Source organism: Cupressus sempervirens, chromosome 10, assembly GCF_028749045.1.
Source record: "Cupressus sempervirens isolate cs-2001-9-10 chromosome 10, ASM2874904v1, whole genome shotgun sequence".
In the NCBI taxonomy this organism is placed as follows: domain Eukaryota; kingdom Viridiplantae; phylum Streptophyta; class Pinopsida; order Cupressales; family Cupressaceae; genus Cupressus; species Cupressus sempervirens.
In genome coordinates, this window is record NC_143127.1 from 571,624,168 (window position 1) to 571,645,499 (window position 21,332).

General features: G+C 37.1%; 1 protein-coding gene across 2 annotated transcripts in view; it reads left to right on the top strand.

Moving 5' to 3' along the window:
* LOC149535166 (uncharacterized) overlaps positions 1-21,332 on the top strand; it is a 49,293-nt gene that overhangs the window by 20,840 nt on the left and 7,121 nt on the right. For both annotated transcript variants that reach the window (XM_089803157.1, XM_089803156.1), the window contains exon 3: positions 10,885-11,014. In XM_089803157.1, coding sequence (XP_089659283.1) covers positions 10,885-11,014 — 130 coding nt within the window. The remainder of the gene's footprint in view (positions 1-10,884; positions 11,015-21,332) is intronic.

The window sequence follows — 21,332 nt, forward strand, 5'->3', positions numbered from 1 at the left end:
TGATACACATCACCTGTCACTTGTCACTGTCTTTGTCCATTTCATGTATTATAGTACTCACTGGCAATATACTCAATTCTAAATTCTATATGGCAGGGCTCTGTAGGTTGATCAAATTGTCCTTATTGATGACTATGGTGTTCACGACACATACAGAGTATTGTGACTATGAATGTTCATGACACATTCAGATGTTGGTATACTCTATTCACTTGGGTTACTCCTGACGGTGTGCTTGTTCATCCAAGTCGGACCTTGCACTCACATTGTCATATACTATTGTTTTATGGGCATCGCTTCAATTTCATCGCTGCTCATTCAACATTATCCATTCAAATTTAACTCTGACAGCAAAGGAGGAGCATTAGAAAAGTGTTTTAAAAAAAAGCCCCTACAGAGACTTTCACATTGCCTTGGTAACTTTTGCCTGAATCTGCGTTACTGATAGTGCCATGAAGACTCAATATCTTGCCGTTGAACTTCTCATGCTTGTATGTTTCAAATGGAGGTACTACAGTTGCACGTTGAATCAATTTCTGTAATTGCTGCTGAGTAGAGCTTGTCTCCTGTATGCAACCTTTGATTGCTGGACTGACATTCAGTGCCCATAAATATGCTCGTTGTTTCCAATATGGTGCCCAACGTAGATCCATATTTCTTGTATCTATTTCTAATCTTGCTGTCTAGATTCCATCCGGGTGTATTAGTCATCTCTGCATGATTGAGAATTCACTGTGACTCATATGACTGGGCAGTATCCCTGTGTATTTTAATTGTTCATATATAATCAAAAGGGAATTGACATCTCTAGATTTTCTGTTCAACTCCTTTAATGCCATAAATCATTGCTGATAAGTATACTTTACTCCATTTGAATGTTTTATTATCTTCCATTGATTTCAATCTTCCGTACTGTCTGGTGATAATAATCTCTTTGCATATTGTAGATTTGACTTTCTTCATTGCTTGTTTCTACCTTGTTTATTGATAGAAACAATTCAGGCAGAATATGGGTCTAATGTGTGAGTAAAGGATAACTCTCAACATCCTTAGAGTGCATTCATATCCTCTGTGTTTGAGTACCATGTTTGTATATTTATATATACTGGGCATTGTGTATATGTATTTCTCTGTTTTATACAGGTTCTATTGTCTTTGTAGATTCTACACTGTTCTTCTTTATTATTGCCAAACAGATATTGGCATTCTTTTATCCTTATCCTTGTCTAGTTCTGAGGTTTTGTGGATGGGATTCTAAACACCATCATCATCAACATCATTCAAAATCAGGCAATTCATCCTCCTGTAATATAGCACGCAGCACTGCTTTGATACACTGATCTCTGCAACAGCTTCTCCCTGATTGGAATCTTTTCCTCCTGCCAATGACTTTTTAACCATGAAGTTATGTAGATTAGATCAATTGTTCAGTAGTTTGTCTTCATCTGTATCAAATGTCACTCTACAGGTCTGCGTTTGTTTATGTCAGTTCATCTCAACTTTGACTAACCTCATCCAACTCTGTTTTTGTCTATGCACCTTTAACATAATTGTTTGGAAAGACTTAGTCATTTGGAGACAACATAGCCAATACTGCTTTTTCTTTCTTTTGATGTTTTACAGTGTAGTTCATTCAATACATAACACTTTGACAGCTTCTGATAGCTCACTCAAACCTTCACAATGCTCTCTTCCTCATATAATCTGATTTCTTACAATCATTGGTATATGAAATGTAAATTCCATTGCAAAAAATGGAGCCTCTAAAATTAGAGCTCCATCAGATGGTAGGGTGAGCCTCTAACTAATTCTTGCTTCACTGTATCAGCTAGGCATAGGAGGGTGCTATCCTCTATAGATACAGTTACGATTCTCACATTTTCAATATTTATCCAAATACCCTATGAAGGCACTATCTAAATGAACATCTCCAATAGAAGTTGAACATCTCCAATAGAAGTTAAACACTTGTAATTAAGGCCCACATTAACCTTGCACTGTTGCTTACAATCAACAAGTACCAAAAGGTATGGACGCTAGCTTCACCACTAATCACCGTTCAACAATATCTTTCATCCATTTACTTCTACATCTACTTAACCTGAAATGAAAGTGAGGAATTGAAGAAACCATGCAACACTTCAAGGCAACATTGACGGATACACCATGAAGACCAACAATGAATTATCAATTACTTTGATGACATTATGGCAACAATTTCTTCAAGTCTCCTCCTACTCTACCTCTATTACTAGCTAACTCTCTAATATCTAACCCCTCTTACAAATGAGAAGGCCTTGGCCCTTTTATAGTTGTTCAATGACAATGAAGGGCCAAGATTAATCCCTACAAACCCTAATTAGGGTTGCCACACTATCATTCAATTACATGAAGGCACCACCATGTGGGCTAATAAGTAAATTACAATGCTTTTGAGAGCCAATGAGAAAATTCTACACGTGGCATGATATGATTGAATATGCTTCAACACATGTGAATGGAACTTTCTGATTGGTCGAAGACAAGTTGGTGCTACCTTAGCATACGTATCTTGTAGGCTCGATTAATCCTTTGGTAATGAGAAAATATCCATTGATACTCAACATTATCAAGCCTTTGATTGTGATGTTATATTCCCAAATTGCTTCATCCTCTCAATTTTTCTTCATCTTGCACATTTTCTCATTGCCATGATTTGAACTTGATTGTATTTGCAAACTTGAATATTGAAACTTCTTGAAGTGATGGAGCCTTTGTGTAGCTTGGATCCTTCAAGGTAAACTTGGATTTCCAGGGAATTCAAGTTGAATTTTTTTTTTTCTGTAGTTGTAAATTCTGATTTTTGTTTCTCTTTTTGCTTTCTTGGACTCTATCTTGATCTTGCCTTGAATCCTCGGACTTGGTAATCTGATTTTGCATCTCCTTCTCATTTGAAGTCCTTGAGCTTGCCCTTTTGTTCTACTCTTGCTTGAAGTCTTGAATTTGGCCTCGCCATCATCTCTGTGCTCTGCTAGCTTCATAGTTATCTTGCAAAACAAAGGAGAAAAAAGTTTATTAAGTTCATGAAATAATGAAATGAAGGAAATCTAAAAGTTTTATGAAATAAAATTTGGCTCTGAATATTTTACACCATAATCTGTCTGGCTGCTTATACATTTTCCAAGAAGTCTGGCAACAGGTGCTAGATTTTGTAAATCTATTTTCCAAAGACCAGCACCACCTTCTTTCTTAATTGTACAGGCAGTATCCCAATTTATCAATGGGATTTTCTTTGTGTCTTTAGCTCCCTCCTAATTTATCAATGGGATTTTCTTGGTGTCTTTAGCTCCCTCCCAATTAAATTTTTTAAGTAGACCGGCTAGTTTTTTGTTAGCAGAATAGGAGATCCAGAAGCAAGACATGCTGTAGATGGGAATAGCTGATACGACAGTTTTAATCATCAAAACTCTGCCTGCCTGGGAGAGCCATTTATTTTTCCATTGCTCTGCTTTTAGAATGGCATTTATTAGTGACGTCTTCCCAGATATGGTTTTGGTTAGGACCAGCGTTGATTTGGGCATTGAGGCATTTGAGAGGTAATGTAACTATGGTGAAGCCCAAGAGTTTTGCAATTTTAAATGGTAAAGCCCTATTGGTATTGAAGAAGAAAATTTCTGACTTTTCATTGTTCATAATCTGTCCCGAATCATGAGAGTCTTCATCCGAGACATTTTTATTGACAGTTGCTTCTCTCACAGAAGCCTCCCCAAAAAGAAGTGTATCATCAGCAAATTGAGAGTGAGTCAGGATTCTCGGAGGGATGGACGACAGTACCTTTCCAGAGTCCCAATCTGGATTGATGAATGATCAATTTGCCCAAGGCCTCCACCACCAGGACAAAAAGTGAGGAAGAGAGGGGGATAACCTTGCCTCAATCCATTGCATGCATTAAATAAACTACAAACAGTGCCATTGACAAGAACTGAAAAACTTACTGAGGAAATGCCAAAAAAACCCACCATCTATCCAATTGCTATTAAAGCCACATACTTATTGAGAATTTGAGCAAGAAAGTCCCAAATAAATCTATCAAATGCTTTTGAAATATTGAGTTTGATGGCCATAGCTTTGAGGTGGTCCTTTTTTAAAGTGTAGAGGACTTTTGAGACATAGATAATGCTGTCTGATATTTATCGCTGAGGAGTGAAGCCATTTTGATGCTATAAAATGAGTTTAGGAAGTATCTTCTTAGGTCTGTTGGACCATGCCTTGGAAATGATCTTGTAGATGGTGTTGCAGAGAGCAATAGGCTGGAAGTCATTCATAGATTCACTAGTTTGCTTCTTCGGGGTGAAAGGGATCATTGTGTGGTTGATCTCTTTGACGAATCTCTTATGCTTTCTGAAGTCTTCTACAAGTTCCCAGATGTCCTTGCCAATAAAGTCCCAACAGTTTTGAAAGAGTTTGATAGTCATCCCACTGGGGCTAGGAGATTCGAGCGGATGTAAGAAGATTGGAAATGATCTTGTAGATGGTGTTGAAGAGTGCAATAGGCCAGAAGTCATTTATAGATTCACAAGTTTGCTTCTTCGTGATGAAAGCGATCATTCTGTGGTTGATCTCTTTGACGAATCTCTTATGCTTTCTGAAGTCTTCTACAAGTTCCCAGATGTCCTTGCTCATAAAGTCCCAATAGTTTTGAAAGAGTTCGACAGTCATCCAATTGGGGCCACGAGCTTTGAGCGGATGTAAGGAGAAGGTGGCAAGCCAGACTTCTTCCATGGAATATGGCTCCATAAGCATTTTATTGTCTTCAAAAGAGACTTGGCCATCCAAAAAATTTAGCAGATCAGTCTTGGGAGAGCAATGAGAGTTGTGTCCCAGAAGTTGAGTGAAGTGATCAATGGCTGTTTTCAGCATCTCCTTATCACCTGTCTTGGATTCCATCTGTCTTTAATTGCATTGATTTTATTGAAAGATCTTCTAGCTTTTGTCGAGGCATGGAAGTACTTGGTGCTAAGGTCCCTTCAGAAATGCACACCTCCCTTGGATTGTCACGACAGTAATTTCCTCTCTTTTAAGGATCCCATTGTATTGATCTTTCAGTGTGATTTCTTGTTCAAATTCATTAATGATCATACCAGAGATCATAATTTTTGACTCGTGTTACCAATTCCTCTTCTAATCTGAGGTTTTCAGCAAAGTTTTCTTGAAGGTAATTTTTTTCCACATTTTGATTCTGCTTTTCAGATGATGCAACTTCTTGACAAATCTGAAGCTTGGAGAGCCAGAGAATTTTCCTTCTTCCCACTATGTTTTCAAATTTGTGATGAAATCTGGACCTCTTCGCCACATGCTCTGGAATTTGAAATAGTTTTTATGAGAGGATTGATCTTGCTCAAAATTAAGTTGAATGGGGAGATGATCAGTAAATTTCCTCTCTTTTAAGGATCTCATTGTATTGATCTTTCAGTGTGATTTCTTGTTCAAATTTATTAATGGTCATACCAGAGATCATAACTTTTGACTGTAGTGTTTCCAATACCTCTTCTAATCTGAGCTTTTCAGTGAAGATTTTCTTGAAGGTAATTTTGTTCCATATTTTGATTTTGTTTTTCAAATTATGCAACTTCTTGACAAATCTGAAGCTTGGAGAGCCAGCGAATTTTCCTTCTTCCAACAATGTTTTCAAATGTGTGATGAAATCTGGATCTCTCCACCACATGCTCTGGGATTTAAAACATTTTTTATTAGAGGATTGATCTTGCTCGGAATTGAGTTGAATGGGGAGATGATTAGAGCCAACTTGTGGTAAGATGGCAGAAGAGAAAGAAAATGATCCAGAATCCCAATGTTCGACAACAAAGAACTGGTCAAGTCTTTTAGAAATATTTGAGAAGTTGTCTTCTGTTAGTCCAAGTGTACAAACCATTTTTGGGAATGACATACAAGACTTGTTAAAAGAGATGAATTCTTTGAAGTCATCCATGACTACAGAGCTTTTTCTGAGACCTCCCTTTTTTTCATCAATGTGCCAAAGTGCATTAAAATCGCCACCCAGTGTGATTTTCCTTCTGTCAGTAGCTGAGATGATGTGTGAAATCTCCAACCAGACCTCAGCTTTGTCTTCAGTCTTGGTAGGTCCATTGACATTAATTAATTGGAAATCCATGATAAGATCAGAAACAATGATGTGGCAAGCCATCCAATTATCATATGAGGCCAGTGGATTAACTTTTGTGTTGACAGGGTTCCAAAGGATGCCAAGTCCACCTGAAGCACCTTTGCATCTTTGAAGTAACTATCCCAGTTGTGGCAGAGTTTCAAGAAATCTGTTGCTTTCGTACGGAAGTGCTTGGTCTCTTGGAGTATGAGATCAGTTATTTTTTTTTTAAATGCTCTTCAGACCAAGCGTTTTTGGTCAGGGAATATCAGTCCCCCGACATTCCAGTATAAAATCTTCATTGTTGAGGAATTATCTATCTTGGTCTTTTTAAGAAAATCTAGAGCACTGATGATTCCTTTTTCATTAGCTCTTGCTTCCCTGAGCTGCCTGTTGCTTCCTCTTCTTTTGGTCTATCGACCAGTATATTAGTGGATTGGCTGATACATCTTTGATCCTGGTTGTTGAGTTCATCTTCCAAATTATCATCGGTGCTGGAGGCTGAGTCATTGTTATCAGCTGGTATACTCTGGGTGGTTGCTGCGTCTTCCTAAGGCAGGGCAGGATTCTCTGATGATAAAGGGGCGTGGAGTTGAGCATTGCCTGATTGGGCTGCTCCATCGCTTTGGTCATGCTGGAAGATGGTTGGGAAACAGTGTCATCCGGTGCTGATTTCTCCTCATTTCGCTGAGGCTTGGATTTCTCAATCCATTTCTGAGTATGTTCACTTTCAAATGTTTTGAAAGATTTGTTTCTGGCTCTTCTAACAAACATTTTGCAGCCCAAGGGAAAATGGAGTTTGCTTCTGTATCTGTGACAGAGGATGATGTCTTTTTCAATCTCAAGATGTTGGATCCAGAACCCATCTGCCGAGGCAAGTAGGATCACTGCAGCAATCTTAATCCTTGTGAAAGAATAAAGATCATTGTTGATGGTATCTGTATTGATGTCTAATAAAATGCCCAATGTTCTTCCGATTTTCTCAAGGCTTCTTTCTCCCCAGTATTCAATCGGTAGGTTGTATAATTTGATACAAATGGGGCTATCATAAACAGCAAGAGGAACAATATTGAAATTAGGAACCCAGGGTTGGATGTATAGAGAATGGCCATCTAGAAGCCAATTTGACATTGCATAATGTTGTCCCAGTCATCTCCTTCTGCAAAAACAGCAATGAAGAAACCTTTGGGAAGGAATTTGATGAGAAGATCTGTATCCCCAGAATTTGGTAACCCAAACTTTGATGTGATGTCTGGGCATCTTTGGGCCAAAGACTTTCACAATAAGAGCATTTTCTTCCCACAATCCTCTTTCTTTGTCGATGTCACTGGTTAGATCCACAGCAATCTCATCCGGGTTGTTAACAGCATCAAATTTTCCTTGATGAGAACCTTTGCATGAATGATTACCATTGGAGCATAACTGATTTTGCAGAGAGGGAGGCTGCTCCATTTTTATTTCACACAATGTGCCTATAACTGTTTCATCACAATCTCAGCATTTTTTTTGGAGTTATTCATTGCTTTGCTTTGGTTGAAAGGACTCAAATTGAACAAAGGTCACATGTTTTTGAGTTTCCCATTATTATTGCACAGTAACAAACTAGGCTAATGTCTAATTTTTTTAACATATCTTTAAGTCTATAAGCAGTTAAAGGGAGTTCTATTTTGTTGCTTTAAAGCTGACTTGAGACCTATGTCACAAGGTTCGAGTTTGAATTCATGTTCAGCAACAATAAAATTCGTATACAATTCGACGAGGGAAAAGGTTTAAAAAAAACCATGATTAAAATTTGACTTCATTCATTTTTTTAATTGCTAATAGTTTTAATAGATTTTATTAATAGTAAAAGAGAGATTACAGTACATCACCTCGGATTCATCTTTTTCGAGGATCAAATTATCAGTTTACATCCCAGAACATTTCCAGATCCCCATCCCAAAATACACAAAATTACAAAGTACAACCACCTGCATTTACAATCAACCCCTAAACCAAAACACGGCCTAACCCATCCATCTGCATGCAGAAACTTTCCAGGCTAGAACTAGTGCCTACTCAACGACAGTGAACTTTTAGTTAAACTGAAACTCAGTCTATCAAATAAGCATTTTTGAAAAATATTTCTGGCTTGACTCGGGACACTGTGGGAATACAAAAAAAAATCATGACATCTGCAATGCCTGCACCACCGAAGGCATTTTTAATACAATTTCTGTCCTTAACCTGCCTTCTTCAGAAAACCAGGGGTCCGTCCATTGAAAAACCAGTTGTTTTTCATACATTGTTTATCTTCACTCCACTTCGAAATTCACCAGAAGTACAATTCTACTTTCCAGAAATTTTAAGAAAACAGGCAAAGCCCACTTCCCCATTAAAAAATATATAACCAAATTTAACCTTGTTTTGTTTTTATCATCACAAAAATCAGAGGAAATCATTAAACTTCTTCTTGCTTCTCCAACAAAGTGTCAAGGCATCACCCACCGTACATTTCAGTTTTTAGGGCTCATAACATAATCCCACAAATTCTTTCATCCATAATTGCGTTTACTTTCCACTCTGGCCATGCTTCATCATCCCTATGTGTTTGAGGGTTTCGGGCCCTGTTTTGCAAGTTTATCACCAATTCCGTCTCATCTTTTGGGCCCCAGTTAACCATTGCTTTCATTGATTTGTGATCAACATCATACACATGCTCCATAATTAATAATTTAAGAAGATACCACCCACCTGAGTTTGAACCTTTCATGTTGTTGATGCTCACTGAACTGCCACATAAAGGGAGTAAGAAGTGCCCCTTCAACTTTCTCAATGCTGGACCCATCATCTCTTAGCCACACTCCCATCTTTGGGATGGAGAAATGTAAAATTTCTTCCATTCCAAGCCTTGATTTGGCTGAGATCAGCTTCTCCATCACAAATCTAACCCTAGATTTAGATTCACCCAGCTGAAGACCCCACATCATTATCATTAATTAGATGTCTGTGTTCATTTTGTACAGATTTTTCACCTTAAAGAACATCTCCCACAGTAACACTTCAACCACTTTTTTGAGTAGCTTGTGTTTGAACTCAAACAACTGCCTCCAACATTGTTTTTTAGTTTCGTCATAGAAAGGATTCTGTTGGTTTTCGCAGGTTAAAGAGAATGAAGACTCCATTGTGTTTTGTAACAGCAAACTAACCTCTTTCTTGTGGTAATGAATTCCTAAAAAATCAATTAAACTAGGCTGTCTGGCAGCTGTACTGTACTTTGTAATGATGATCCACCCTTTCTTCATTTATTGTGGCACACTTCACCACATAGAAGCTCGTCCTCTTTTCATCACCTTCAAAACAATCATTTTATCAATTTGGAATTATTTCCTCATCATCCTGTAAGTTTAATTCTTGGAAACTTTATAATTCTAACTTCCCCAACATGCAAATTTAAGGGCCCAATTGGACGTTTTGTCCATTTCATGATTTCCTTCTCTTTTAATGTGTGAAATTTTTTAGTCTTCCAGTTATGCTAGTTCTTGAATAATGTTGACAATGAAATTCTGAAGGTGCCATGCATCCAAAGATCCTTTACTAATAGCTTTAATAATTATTAAGGAATCACCTTCTACATGCAATTTTGTCGCTTCTAATTTCTTAGATGCTCTTATTGCGAACATGGCTGCCTTTGCTCGAGCAACATTATTTGTGCGATGCCTTTGATATGTATGAATTGATTGAGGAATTTAAGCAATTTTTATTTGTAAGTCTTTTAAGTTTGTCGATTTTCGAACCTCATGGCTGAAATTTGGCGAATGCTGTGACTTAGCTTGAGACCACGATTATTTAAAATGAGGTCCCCTCTTAAGGGTAAAGTAGCTATTAAAAAAGAGACCAGATGGAGTAGGTACTGAAGTTTTTAATTACAAGAAGAAAACTAGATCTTTACATTGCTGTAAGTTTAGTGCATGATGTAAACAATAGTCATATTTCTTGTTTGCAAAGCTGAAAGATTTGTTGTGTTAGGTTTATGGTTATTATTTCTGTTTCATATGTATTTTTTCTTGTCTTAAGGCCTGTGGAAAGGCTCTCCATTAGAAATAATTAGATTACTTATATTCTCAGCAGCAGACCTTTTAGTTTTGTTGGTTAGAACTTGGGATATTAGTTTCATTTTTTATTGATTTATGGTTAGGAGTTACTAATGCCGATAGGCATTCTACAATGGCAGAATGGGGGAGTGGGATGGTGTGAGCGTGTTAATGTTAACTTTTATTCTTCTAGGTTAAATTTGACAACCATCTACATGTCAAAAGTTTAAATCTTATTATAAATAGAATATACTTTTAAAAATAATTTAATAAAAACTACATAAAATATCTGTTTAAATTAACATATTTGGAGATATAAATCATCCATTTTTTAAGAAATTAAAATAAAAAGATCGAGTTAGTAAAAGATTAAATAAATGAAGATAAAGGAAATATAAATAATTTAGATGTAGTAAATTAAATTATAATTATTTTGTAGTGGATATCTATCGGCATTTCTTTAGATAGATTTATAAAAGATATCTATTCTAGTTTATTCTACCCTTTATGTGAAAATACTTTATTAGGTGGTGTTTAGTGAACAACAATTGCCAACCATGGTTTTGTTTTAGGTCAGACAATGAGATCTATTACTTACACAGATATTCACACTTTATTGAGGATATCAATCCCTTTAATGTCTATTCCTTTCATTATTTGTTTGAGCAGATTGCAGAATCTCAGGTGATCCGTTGTTGTGATGAGGCCCAAACCTTCATGGTGGAAGGTAGATGGTCGGATTTGGCATCACTTTTGCTCACTTCAGTTGATCTGATATTTTCCAACTCCTCAGAGAAAGGTTTGTGAATCAAATACTTTAATCCAATTTTTTGTGACATTTCTTAAATTCCCATTTAATAGACCCTCTTAGCTTGAAATACATAATTACTGTGTGCCTTTTGTGGGAAACTGGTGCATCTTTTGCCTGGTAGTATATGATATATTCAGCAGCTGTTTGAGTTCTTGGTAATTGCCCAAATTTTCACTATAATTCTAAATTTTGCATTTTATCTTCTGTTTGATGGAAGAGCACAGGGGCTAGGTTATTAGAAGTGCGGAATAATCTTTTTCTACTATTTTGTTTGTGTAACAAGTTTTTTGTTTGCAAATCTAAGTAACTGTAGTTGGCATTTACTGTTTCAATTCTTTTTGATGAAGATAATGAAGGCGGTTTAAGAAAAAAACAGGTGCTTAAATAATGAATGTGCTCCTAAGGCTTGTTAAATATGGTTAATGCTAATGTAGAGGATGGTAAAGTAAATGCTGTTAACATCGGAGCATAAATTGTCAACGCTCAAAGAATAACCATAAAAGCAAAAGATTCAAAACTTATCTGTTCCTTCTTTCATATTCTTTTGCTTCTTTTTGAGGAGTCTAGAACTTCTATGTGTCTTGGCATTCTTTTACATCTAGTTTTTTTGTGTTCTCTGATGAGCTTGTTTTTGGCAGATTACCCTTTTCCATAGTAATTAATTGTCACAGTGCATGGGACATGCATTTGGCTGGGAAAATAAGTTTCTATTAGAGAACATTATTTCTAACTTCAGGGTCAACATACTGGGTTCAATACATTAATGGTGCCATTGAGACAGCTACCTGTCTAGTTGAGAAGGTGCTTATGAAAAACGCTCTAAATACCCAACTGTCTAATTGAGAAGGTACTTATGAGTAATGCTCTAAATAACATAAATTATTATATTGCCTGACATTCTTTTCAAACAATTTCTAAAATGCTAGGGGTATTACGGAGCCAGGGAAATGTAATGCAAATAGGGAATTAAAGAAATGAATTAATTCTAGAAGGAATTCTTTGTACTAAGAAAACCTGAGAGCCAAATTTGTACAGAAAATTCATGGGCATTTTATAGCACTTTTTGTATAAGGTATTTTTCTGGTCAGTCTGGGTAGCATTTAACCATTTTAAAAGCTTCTGTTTGTTGATTAAAAAAAAATGTAGGACTGTTACAATAGTCGTGGCTTCTCCTTAGCATTTTATCTTGTAGATGACTTCCAGTAAATCTGTAACATGGCTTGTAAAAATGAGTATAGTCTAAGCATTACTCTTGTGGAAAGATAAGCCTAGTCTAAGCATTACTCTAAAGCCAGTGTTACCTAAGGATGTATTTCGGGCATAATTTGACCCATCATGAAAACAGGACATCACGGAAACTTCCGGAAGCCTGTCGCTTGGCTGACCATAAAATTAATTCTTGAATTTTGAGAATGTGTTTTATTTCCACATTCATGTGAACTCTCAATTTAAATTATTTAACACAAACATTATGTATTATGTTTCTATAATGAATATAAGCATGCTTTATCCATATTTTCATATGAATATATAAATTTTTCCTATATGTGTAAATTTTTTTCGTATTTTTTATATAGCTGTCCCCATTGCTGTCCCCTGCATTTGGGAAAAAAGTTCATCTTGGAATCTCATTTTCCTGTCCCCTTATCCCCCCTTAATGGAAACTTGGGGTAATACCGTCTAAAACCCAGAATTATGTTAATTGACCAAAAAATTGTCAAAAATTAGTTTGACTGGTTAATTGCAATTGACTGCAATTTTTTGGCAAAAAATTGGCATGAAGTCTGAGCTACAGTTGGTAGGAATAAATGGTGGTTTACTGAACATTTATGCATATATGGTTTCCCTGACCTATAGAGCAGCCCTTTCTTGAGATAAAACTTCTGTTAGACTTTGGCAACTCCTTGGGTTTGCAAGTCCACGAACCTCACACAAATTCTGCATTTTGGGAATATTCCTCCTCATTAGTCTCTTTTGTAAAATGCTTTAGTTGGGCTGCCTTAGCCATGGCAGTATTTGTTTTTGTGATGGATGGCTTAGATAATTCATCCACCACCACACTAGAGCTTTTTTTCTTGTGTTTGATCACCACATGAAATTGTTGTAAAACCCCATGGATTCATAATGTTTTGCTACTTGCAATTTGCTTTGATCTTGCAAATATTGTAAAGGTTGGTGGTTAGTATGCAGTAGTGCCTCCATTTTTTTACAGCTTGAGCTAGTGCATATAGTTCCCTATTTCATACTAGATAACCTTTAAATATGTGTGAGTAAAAACCTATATTACCCCAGGTTCCCAGGGTAGGGAGACGGGGCAACGGGTTTTCGGGACAAATTTCTTTTAGTCAGAGCAAGTGATGGTTGTGGGAACAGCTATATAAAAAGTAGGAAAATTTTAAAACATATAGGGAAACTTTAAATATTCATATAAAAACATGGATAAAGCATGCTTATATAAATTATAGAACCTTGTCATTAATGTCTGTGTTAAATAATTAAACTTCAGAGTCCACATGAGAGTGGAAATATAACAGATTATCAAAACTGAAACATTGATTTAATGGAACAACCAAGGGAAAGGTTTTTGAATGAATGAATGAAAGACTTTTAATGATGTCCACAAGGCCATAAGCCTAAGGGACCCACATAAAACTCCTAGTCAGTCTGATGTAATTTCTCCAGGCTGTCTCTTTTGTTGTGAATCTGCATAAGTAAAATGGTCCCCTTGAGGAGTCTTGGTTCTTCAAAAAGGTCTTTTTTGTTGTTTACTTTTAATGTTTCTTTGTGTTGGCTGCAAATGTCTTCGTATGCTGTACAATCCTTCGGAAGTTTCCAAGTTTCCAAGACATTCCCATTTTAGGGATAGGCCAATTTTTGCTGGAAACACCTTTGAGTAACACTGGTAAGAATTTATAAATGATAAAAAGTGGGCTAACCTTTTACTTCAAAGTCTTGAATAGCACATAGTTTCGTGGTTAGTATGTAATAATGCATTCATTTCATTGTAGCCTGAACTAGTGCATGCAACTCCCCATCACATATGAGATATCCTTTTAACATCCAAAGTAAAACTTTATAGATGATAGCAATGGGCTTACTTAAAAATGATAATGAATCAAGATGGCACATGTTGCATATTGACTTGCATTTGTTTCCACCTCAAACATTTTTTGCAAGTTAGAAGTGCAAGCATATTAGCATGATCAATAGTAAATACTATAGTTCAACAATATAAATGCTTCATTATGTTCGCTTCCCAATGAAAGCTCCTCTTCCATGGCTACAACTTTGCTTATCGGCAGGGTTAAAGAATGGATGGCTGGAATAAATTTCAGTGTGTAGTGGACAACACCTACAAAAGTCCTAATATAATTTGTGATAGCATCCTCCTTGCAGGATATACTCTTTACTTTCCCACTACACACGTCTTGAGTATCACAATACTTCTCTTCAAAACTTAGCAAAAGTTCGTCTTTCAAGACCTGCAAGAGTTGGTTGATAAGGATGAGATGTTCTTCCTAGTTTGCATTTAAAATCAAGATATCATCAAGTATGCAATTAGATGTGAATCCACAAAACTTCTATTAGCCATTCTTCCTTATGTTTGCACAGCCTAAGGTTAAACACTTCAGAACTCAATGCATATTGATATCTCTCTGTCTCATTGGAATCACAGGGAGGTCTTGCTTCTTGTGAAACAACATGACATTGTGCGAAAATACCATTCCTTATGCTAACCAAAAAGGAATTACTTTTTATTTCATGACAATGCCATTTAACGCTTTCACCTAAATTACAAATTGAACCATTCGCGTTTAGTGGTAACCAAATTTTAAGATGTTGAAATGTGGTAATTGTTAAAATTGTTGATTGTGATTTTTGTGCATATCAACACTTCTGATAGGGGAAAAGCCATGGTCCATTGCAATCAGTGTTACACCAGCATAGGGGGACCTTGGGACGAGTTTCGGGTGTAGAAAAAAAAGGGTTTCAATTTGGGGACAATAGGGGTGCGGCGGTGTGGGTGTGGAAGGGGGGGGGGGGGAGGTTGCATAGTATACATATAAGACTGAAAATGCTAATTATGAAAGGATACTAAAATATAACATACCAAAAATAGTTGAATATACAAAATTGAAATGCGATTCATGAACCATAAGTTCAAACTTGAAACTTGAAGCTTCATAACCATTATCAATGACCATTGAACTTAGTAAAATTATAAATACTAAAACTTTTAAACATAATAATGATAATGATAAATGAAAAATGTAAATCATACATAGTACGGTGTACCATGTAAGTCAACCATTGACTATCAATTTATCAAATGACAAAGATCAAAGATTCAAAATCCATTGTTCAAATATGAATAAAAAAAGTTCTGACGTTTAAAAAACAATAAAAAACAAAAGCCCCGCACGCACTCAACCGCGCACCCTTGCACCCTAGACGCACACATGTCCCTGTGTCCCACATGGGTGTGCTGACTAGTGCAGCCTCAATGCGGCTACGTTTTGGCCACGGTGGGGGTACTCGGGTGTGCGACGTACCCCCACCAGGGACGTATGCGCACCCGGTGCGTGGGGATTTTGACTCGGGAGCACAACCAAGTTACACTGATTGCAATTCATGATCAATTATCTTTTGCTTCGTTGCATTGTACAATCAAGTCCAAGGGCCTCTTACAATGTTGAATTGATTCGCACATAAAATATGTCCGACAGACTCATTTGGATTATAATAGTTATTATCTATGTGACAAATCTGATGGCTAATGCAAGGCTGTTGTTTTTCTAGTAAGGCGACAATAAAGATGCGGCAGATGTGACAGAGGTTATATAAAATGCATGCAGTGTCTGTGGTTCAACTAGTGATATTATTGTATCCACACAACATTTTTGAGTGGAAACAGCAGGTTTTTAGTTTACATCATATGCGACACTATCAAAAAGTGTTAATACAAAATATTGCTATTGTTACAGAAACAATTGTTGGATATTTGTCCTGCACTAAAATGATAAACAGCAATAGGAAAACATAAAAGGATACAAGAGACACAAAATTAACCTGGGAAAACCCAGCCACACAACAAAAGATTCCCTTTATTGATCATAAAATGTTCAAGTGTACAATGCCTTTTGCTTGAAGCGATATATATAATACAAGAGAGACTCTTCACATTACAACCGGATGTCTCTTGAATTTCCAAAACACGACCCTCTGTATTTCCATGCCTCAACGCATGTTGTAAGACACATTTCTTGATATTAATATTACAGTTCATAATAAGTGTCCTTTTCAGTCGAAGGTGACCATAACTATAATAACACCCATATCTCTAGAGATAAAGATCTATCGCAGCAAGAGATAGATCTTTAGCTAAAAAGTCACTCTTTCTTAGCAAGAGATAGGTCTTTAGCTAAAAAGTCACACTAGGCTGCAAAAAAATTGTCAATGATGATTTCTGATCACATAGATCCAAAACATAGTTCATGGAATCACTCAAGATGAAATACCTGCAAAGATCACATTCAACTTTCATCACAGATTCACTCAAGGTGATGTCGGCATGGAATCTCTCAACATGACAAACCTGGAAAAATTACAATCAACTATCATCACGGACTCACTCGACGTGATGTTGTCATGGAATTCCTCAACATAATAAGTTAGTAATGTTTACAGCCAGCATTTTATCACAAACTCTCTCAACGTGATAGTCACGAACTCTCTCAACATAACTTCCAACTTCCATCACGAAATCTCTCAATGTGATGACATCACAAACTCTCTCTACATGATGTTCACTGCGAAACTCTCATAAGTGAAAGAGTTATCAGGTTGTCCTTACAATTTATTAGTAACTTGACATGAATAATAATGCAAAATTAGAGCCGAAACTCTTTTCCATCAAGAGTCTCAAAATCTATAAATACCATAAGCATAAAAAACATGTATAAGGGAACAGGTTGATTATAAAGACTCCCTCTCAACCAAAGAACAACTCCCTCTGAAGCTGAATATCTCCCTCTCAATCACAAGCAAAATTCTCATGGTCATTAATCTCTCATCATTCAGGATGCACCTTGCAACCAAAGGAGATTAATAAAAATCAATCCATCATAAACATTAATGATAAAAATCAAGGAGTTTCAACACAACAATATTAAATTTAAATACTGCAAAATTATAAAAGGCACTTATTTGTTGTCCAAGTCACCAATTCTTACTGGATGATAGATAGGATTAAATCATAACTGATGCAGTATACCATGCCTGCCATCTGTGGCCGCTTCAAAGCTTAACTACAAAAAAAAAAAAAAGAGAACTCAATCAGATGAAAACATTTTTTATACACCCCTTGCTAGAAAATCTTGCTTTGGATCAATACATATTCCAACATGCGTCTTAACGGGATTATCACATGCAAAGGAAGAAGATAGATTGATGCCTCCATGTGCACATGAAATGGACCTTTGTCTAGTGTAACATGGGGACTTGCACCCTGTAATGTTCCCTTTTGGGGCATTAGAAATATTGAAGTCTTATTCTGTATAATATTAAAATTGACTCTAAGACATAGACTCTAAATATTAAAAGGTCAATTTAATGTTATACAAAGGACAAAGGGACAGGGAGGAACAAGACGAAATGCCTTAAGGAAGTTGAAGAGCCACAAGGGAATAAGAGGAAGCCAGAGAGGAGCCGAAGACTCTTGGTTTGTGTATTAAAAAGGGAAAGAGGCTCATTGTTGGGGATGCCTAATTTTACGACTCAGTTTAGTTTTCTCTCTTGTCAGAGTTTTCAGAAAGCTTTAGCTTTCAGCTAGTTTGAGGATGTAGCCCCTCGTGCTAGTAGACAGTGGATACAAACCCATTGTCTCGGAAACATCAGTTCAAGTGTTTCATTTGTGCTTATAGGTTCTTATTTTAGCATTCCAATTTGACTATTAATCTGTATTTAGGATTGGGTTTTTGTACTGGTTATTGTATTGCTGTTGTATAATGTAATAATGTATTTACGGAGTTGTATAGAAGTTTTTGGTTTTACATTATAATTTTGTAATGCATTTCTATGTGCTTGAAAATCCTGAATATTATTCTGAAAGGAACTGGTTATTAATTTGTGAAGAATTTTTTGGTTTAAACATTGTATTGTATTCCATTTGCCTATATCTGAGTTTGGATATTATAATTAAGAAGAAGCTAGTTAAACATCTGTCGGCTATTGTACTGGATTCATTTGTGCTGGAATAAATCTGCAAGGTTTTAGTTTTGATTATTTTGTTTATAAGAGAAATCAACAAATATCTGGTTAGGGGATATTACACACCCCCTTCTTGTTGGAGTTGATGAAATCCAACCCCGAAGATGCACAAGATCACCTACATGCAATACCTTGTCAAAGGGAAGCCAAGGAGAGAAGAGAGTGGAGCTAGGGAAAAACCCTAAATGGACATGAGAGAGAAAATATGCAAAACAATGAAATTGTATTTACAATGAGAATGCGTTGATGAGTTATACAATAAGAGAGAGGCTGCTTATAAAGGCCTCATGGAAGCTTGTAGAACAAGCTGGAAGGTGGTAGAAGATAAGGTTGACACCTAAGCACTCTTCCATAAAAAGGTGGAATATGCTAGAAGGGAACAAACTCCCGTGTTGTCAACAACTCATCACTACATTCATTAAATACTAAATATTAAATAAATGCATTAACCTAAGTAAGCTTAAGTAAATAGAATAAATAATAAATAATTAATTAATTATTTACTCTAACTCCCCCCCTTAAGTGCAACTTACAGAAATGCCTTAAGCTCAGAAAACTAAGATGAAAATGCAAAATGGGTCCTGGCAACGAGGCCATCTTAGGTACCCATGTACAAATGTAAAGAGATGCAACCTCTGAAGAGAAAACCACATGGGAAAAACCCTCCCCAAAAAGAGGTAAGAACCTAGTGAAGAACTGAAGAAGCCTCCAACTAGGGAAATGTCCCCTAAAACAGGAGCAAGGAGTGATCATGAAAAAGCATCACTGAAGCATGTAGAAGTTGCAAATTTGCCATTTGAAAGAAAACTGCTGATTTGAAAAACCTCTATGGAAGAAGAAGGCAGGAACCGAGCGTGTCTATATGGTAGATGATCCATCTCACCGAAATGCATAGGTAGCTAGCCATTGCAATCGCCTTGTATATAGGATCAAACACTGAATACATAGTTCACACTATCAAACCATCGAACCAAGGATGCATTAGAACAACAGCATAACCCCTCCTTAATGCAGACAGGGTGAGATGACAGGCAACTGAGAAGGTGGGCCAAAAATCTCCTGCAAACGAACCAAGAATGACGAGAGAGGAAAAGGTACAAACACCTATAAAGACACGGTCACAACGACACTGCATGGGGCTAATGTCGTGGAAGGGACATTCACTTGACAAAGGGAGAAGGCCTAAAATAGCAAACAACTATTCCCCCCATGGTCCTTTATAAAAATAGTGCAAGTACAACTGACTCAAAAACAATATTCAGGAACCCGAAATGCAAAAATGACACTTTATCTCAGTGTGTATATAAAAGAGCTTACAAATGATGTCTACAAGGATTAGAACAAGAAAAAAGCTGACAAAAAAGAAAGTACAGCCTAAAACAAAAAAAATCATGCCGGGAAAATGATCCTCGAACCTAAAACACCCAAGATAGCCACCATAGAGCAAAAACGCCAAAAATATGATAGAAAGAGCATGGGCCAAAATCTAAGGAAAAGGACTATAATTCTGAAAAGATGACAAAACCAGCTTTCCAAAAATATAACGTTTTTAGAAAACTGACATGGGATGTAAAAGATATGAAAGCCGGAGTCAAAAACTGAATTTCGGACTTCAACTGAAGAAACAAGGAATAAAATTGCATCAAAACTTGAAAATACTTGCACCAATGTCTCCATCTCGGAACTAGCTTTCTAGTGCTTCTTTCGGATCGGAAAAATACCTCCGTATGCTCAAGTTATGGCCAAAAAATTGAAGGTAGGTCAAAATGGCCTTGGAGAGGTGCAAGGGCTGATGCAAGGATGATGTCATGCTGACATCAGCAGATCACGACATTAAATTTGACGGCTTGAAGGCCGTTGCCGCAAAAAAGATGCCACGTAGCAGATAGGCTGACGTGGTAGGGGTCACGTGGCAAAGTGCCATGTGGCAGACCTGCCATGTGTCACATGCGGAGTGGATGTGACTGCAGGAAATCCGACTCAGCGCTGACTGTACTAGGACTGTGATTGTTTCACACATAAGCAGGTGATAGTGCAAATAATGCCATGCATGCTGCTGAGTGGACAGGAGGAGCGAATTGGTGCTGGATACCTGACGAGCGGAGCGGAGGCTGTGGAACTTGGGTGGAGCGGAGGGTTCAGGAGCGCCGTTGGCAAAGAGTTGAGGACGGGTGGCGGGGACAGTCGGGTGGTGCTGCGAGGCTGAGCCATCGGAGGGATTGAGCATGGGTGGAGGTGGAGTTGCTGTCTAAGGCGGAGCGCAAGAGGCAAGCTGGCGGCCCTGCGGTGGCCGTGGCGATGCGGCTAGAAGTTTTTTTTTTTAAATTGCCTGCGTGTCCATACAACCGTACGGAAGAGACCTCCGATTAAATTTTTTTGCCTTCCGGAGCCCTGTCTTCAAAATCGACGAATTTTATATGGATCCTAGCTGAAAAACGCCTTTTGAATCCAATGGCAGTGTCCATTTGGGCCCAATGTGCTCCGAAAATTCGCTATTCCCTTGAGTTGAAGAAAAATGCACAAACAAACTAGGGTTTGTGTCTTCAAATCACGGCTTCAAAAATCCTTAAACGAAGCAGCATCAGGAAGGCTCTGATACCATGTTAGAGTTGATGAAATCCAACTCCGAAGACGCCCAAGATCACCTGCATGTAATAACTTGTCAAAGGGAAGCCAAGGAGAGAAGAGCGTGGAGCTAGGGAAAAACCCTAAACGGACATGAGAGAGAAAATATGCAAAACAATGAAATTGTATTTACAATGAGAATGCGTTGATGAGTTATACAATGAGAGAGAGGCTGCTTATAAAGGCCTCATGGACGCTTGTAAAACAAGCTGGAAGGTGGTAGAAGATAAGGTTGACAACTAAGCACTCTTCCACAAAAAGGTGGAACATGCTAGAAGGGAACAAACTCTCGTGTTATCAACAACTCATCACTACATGTATTAAATACTAAATATTAAATAAATGCATTAACCTAAGTAAGCTTAAGTAAATAGAATAAATAATTAATAATTAATAAATTATTTTCTTTAAC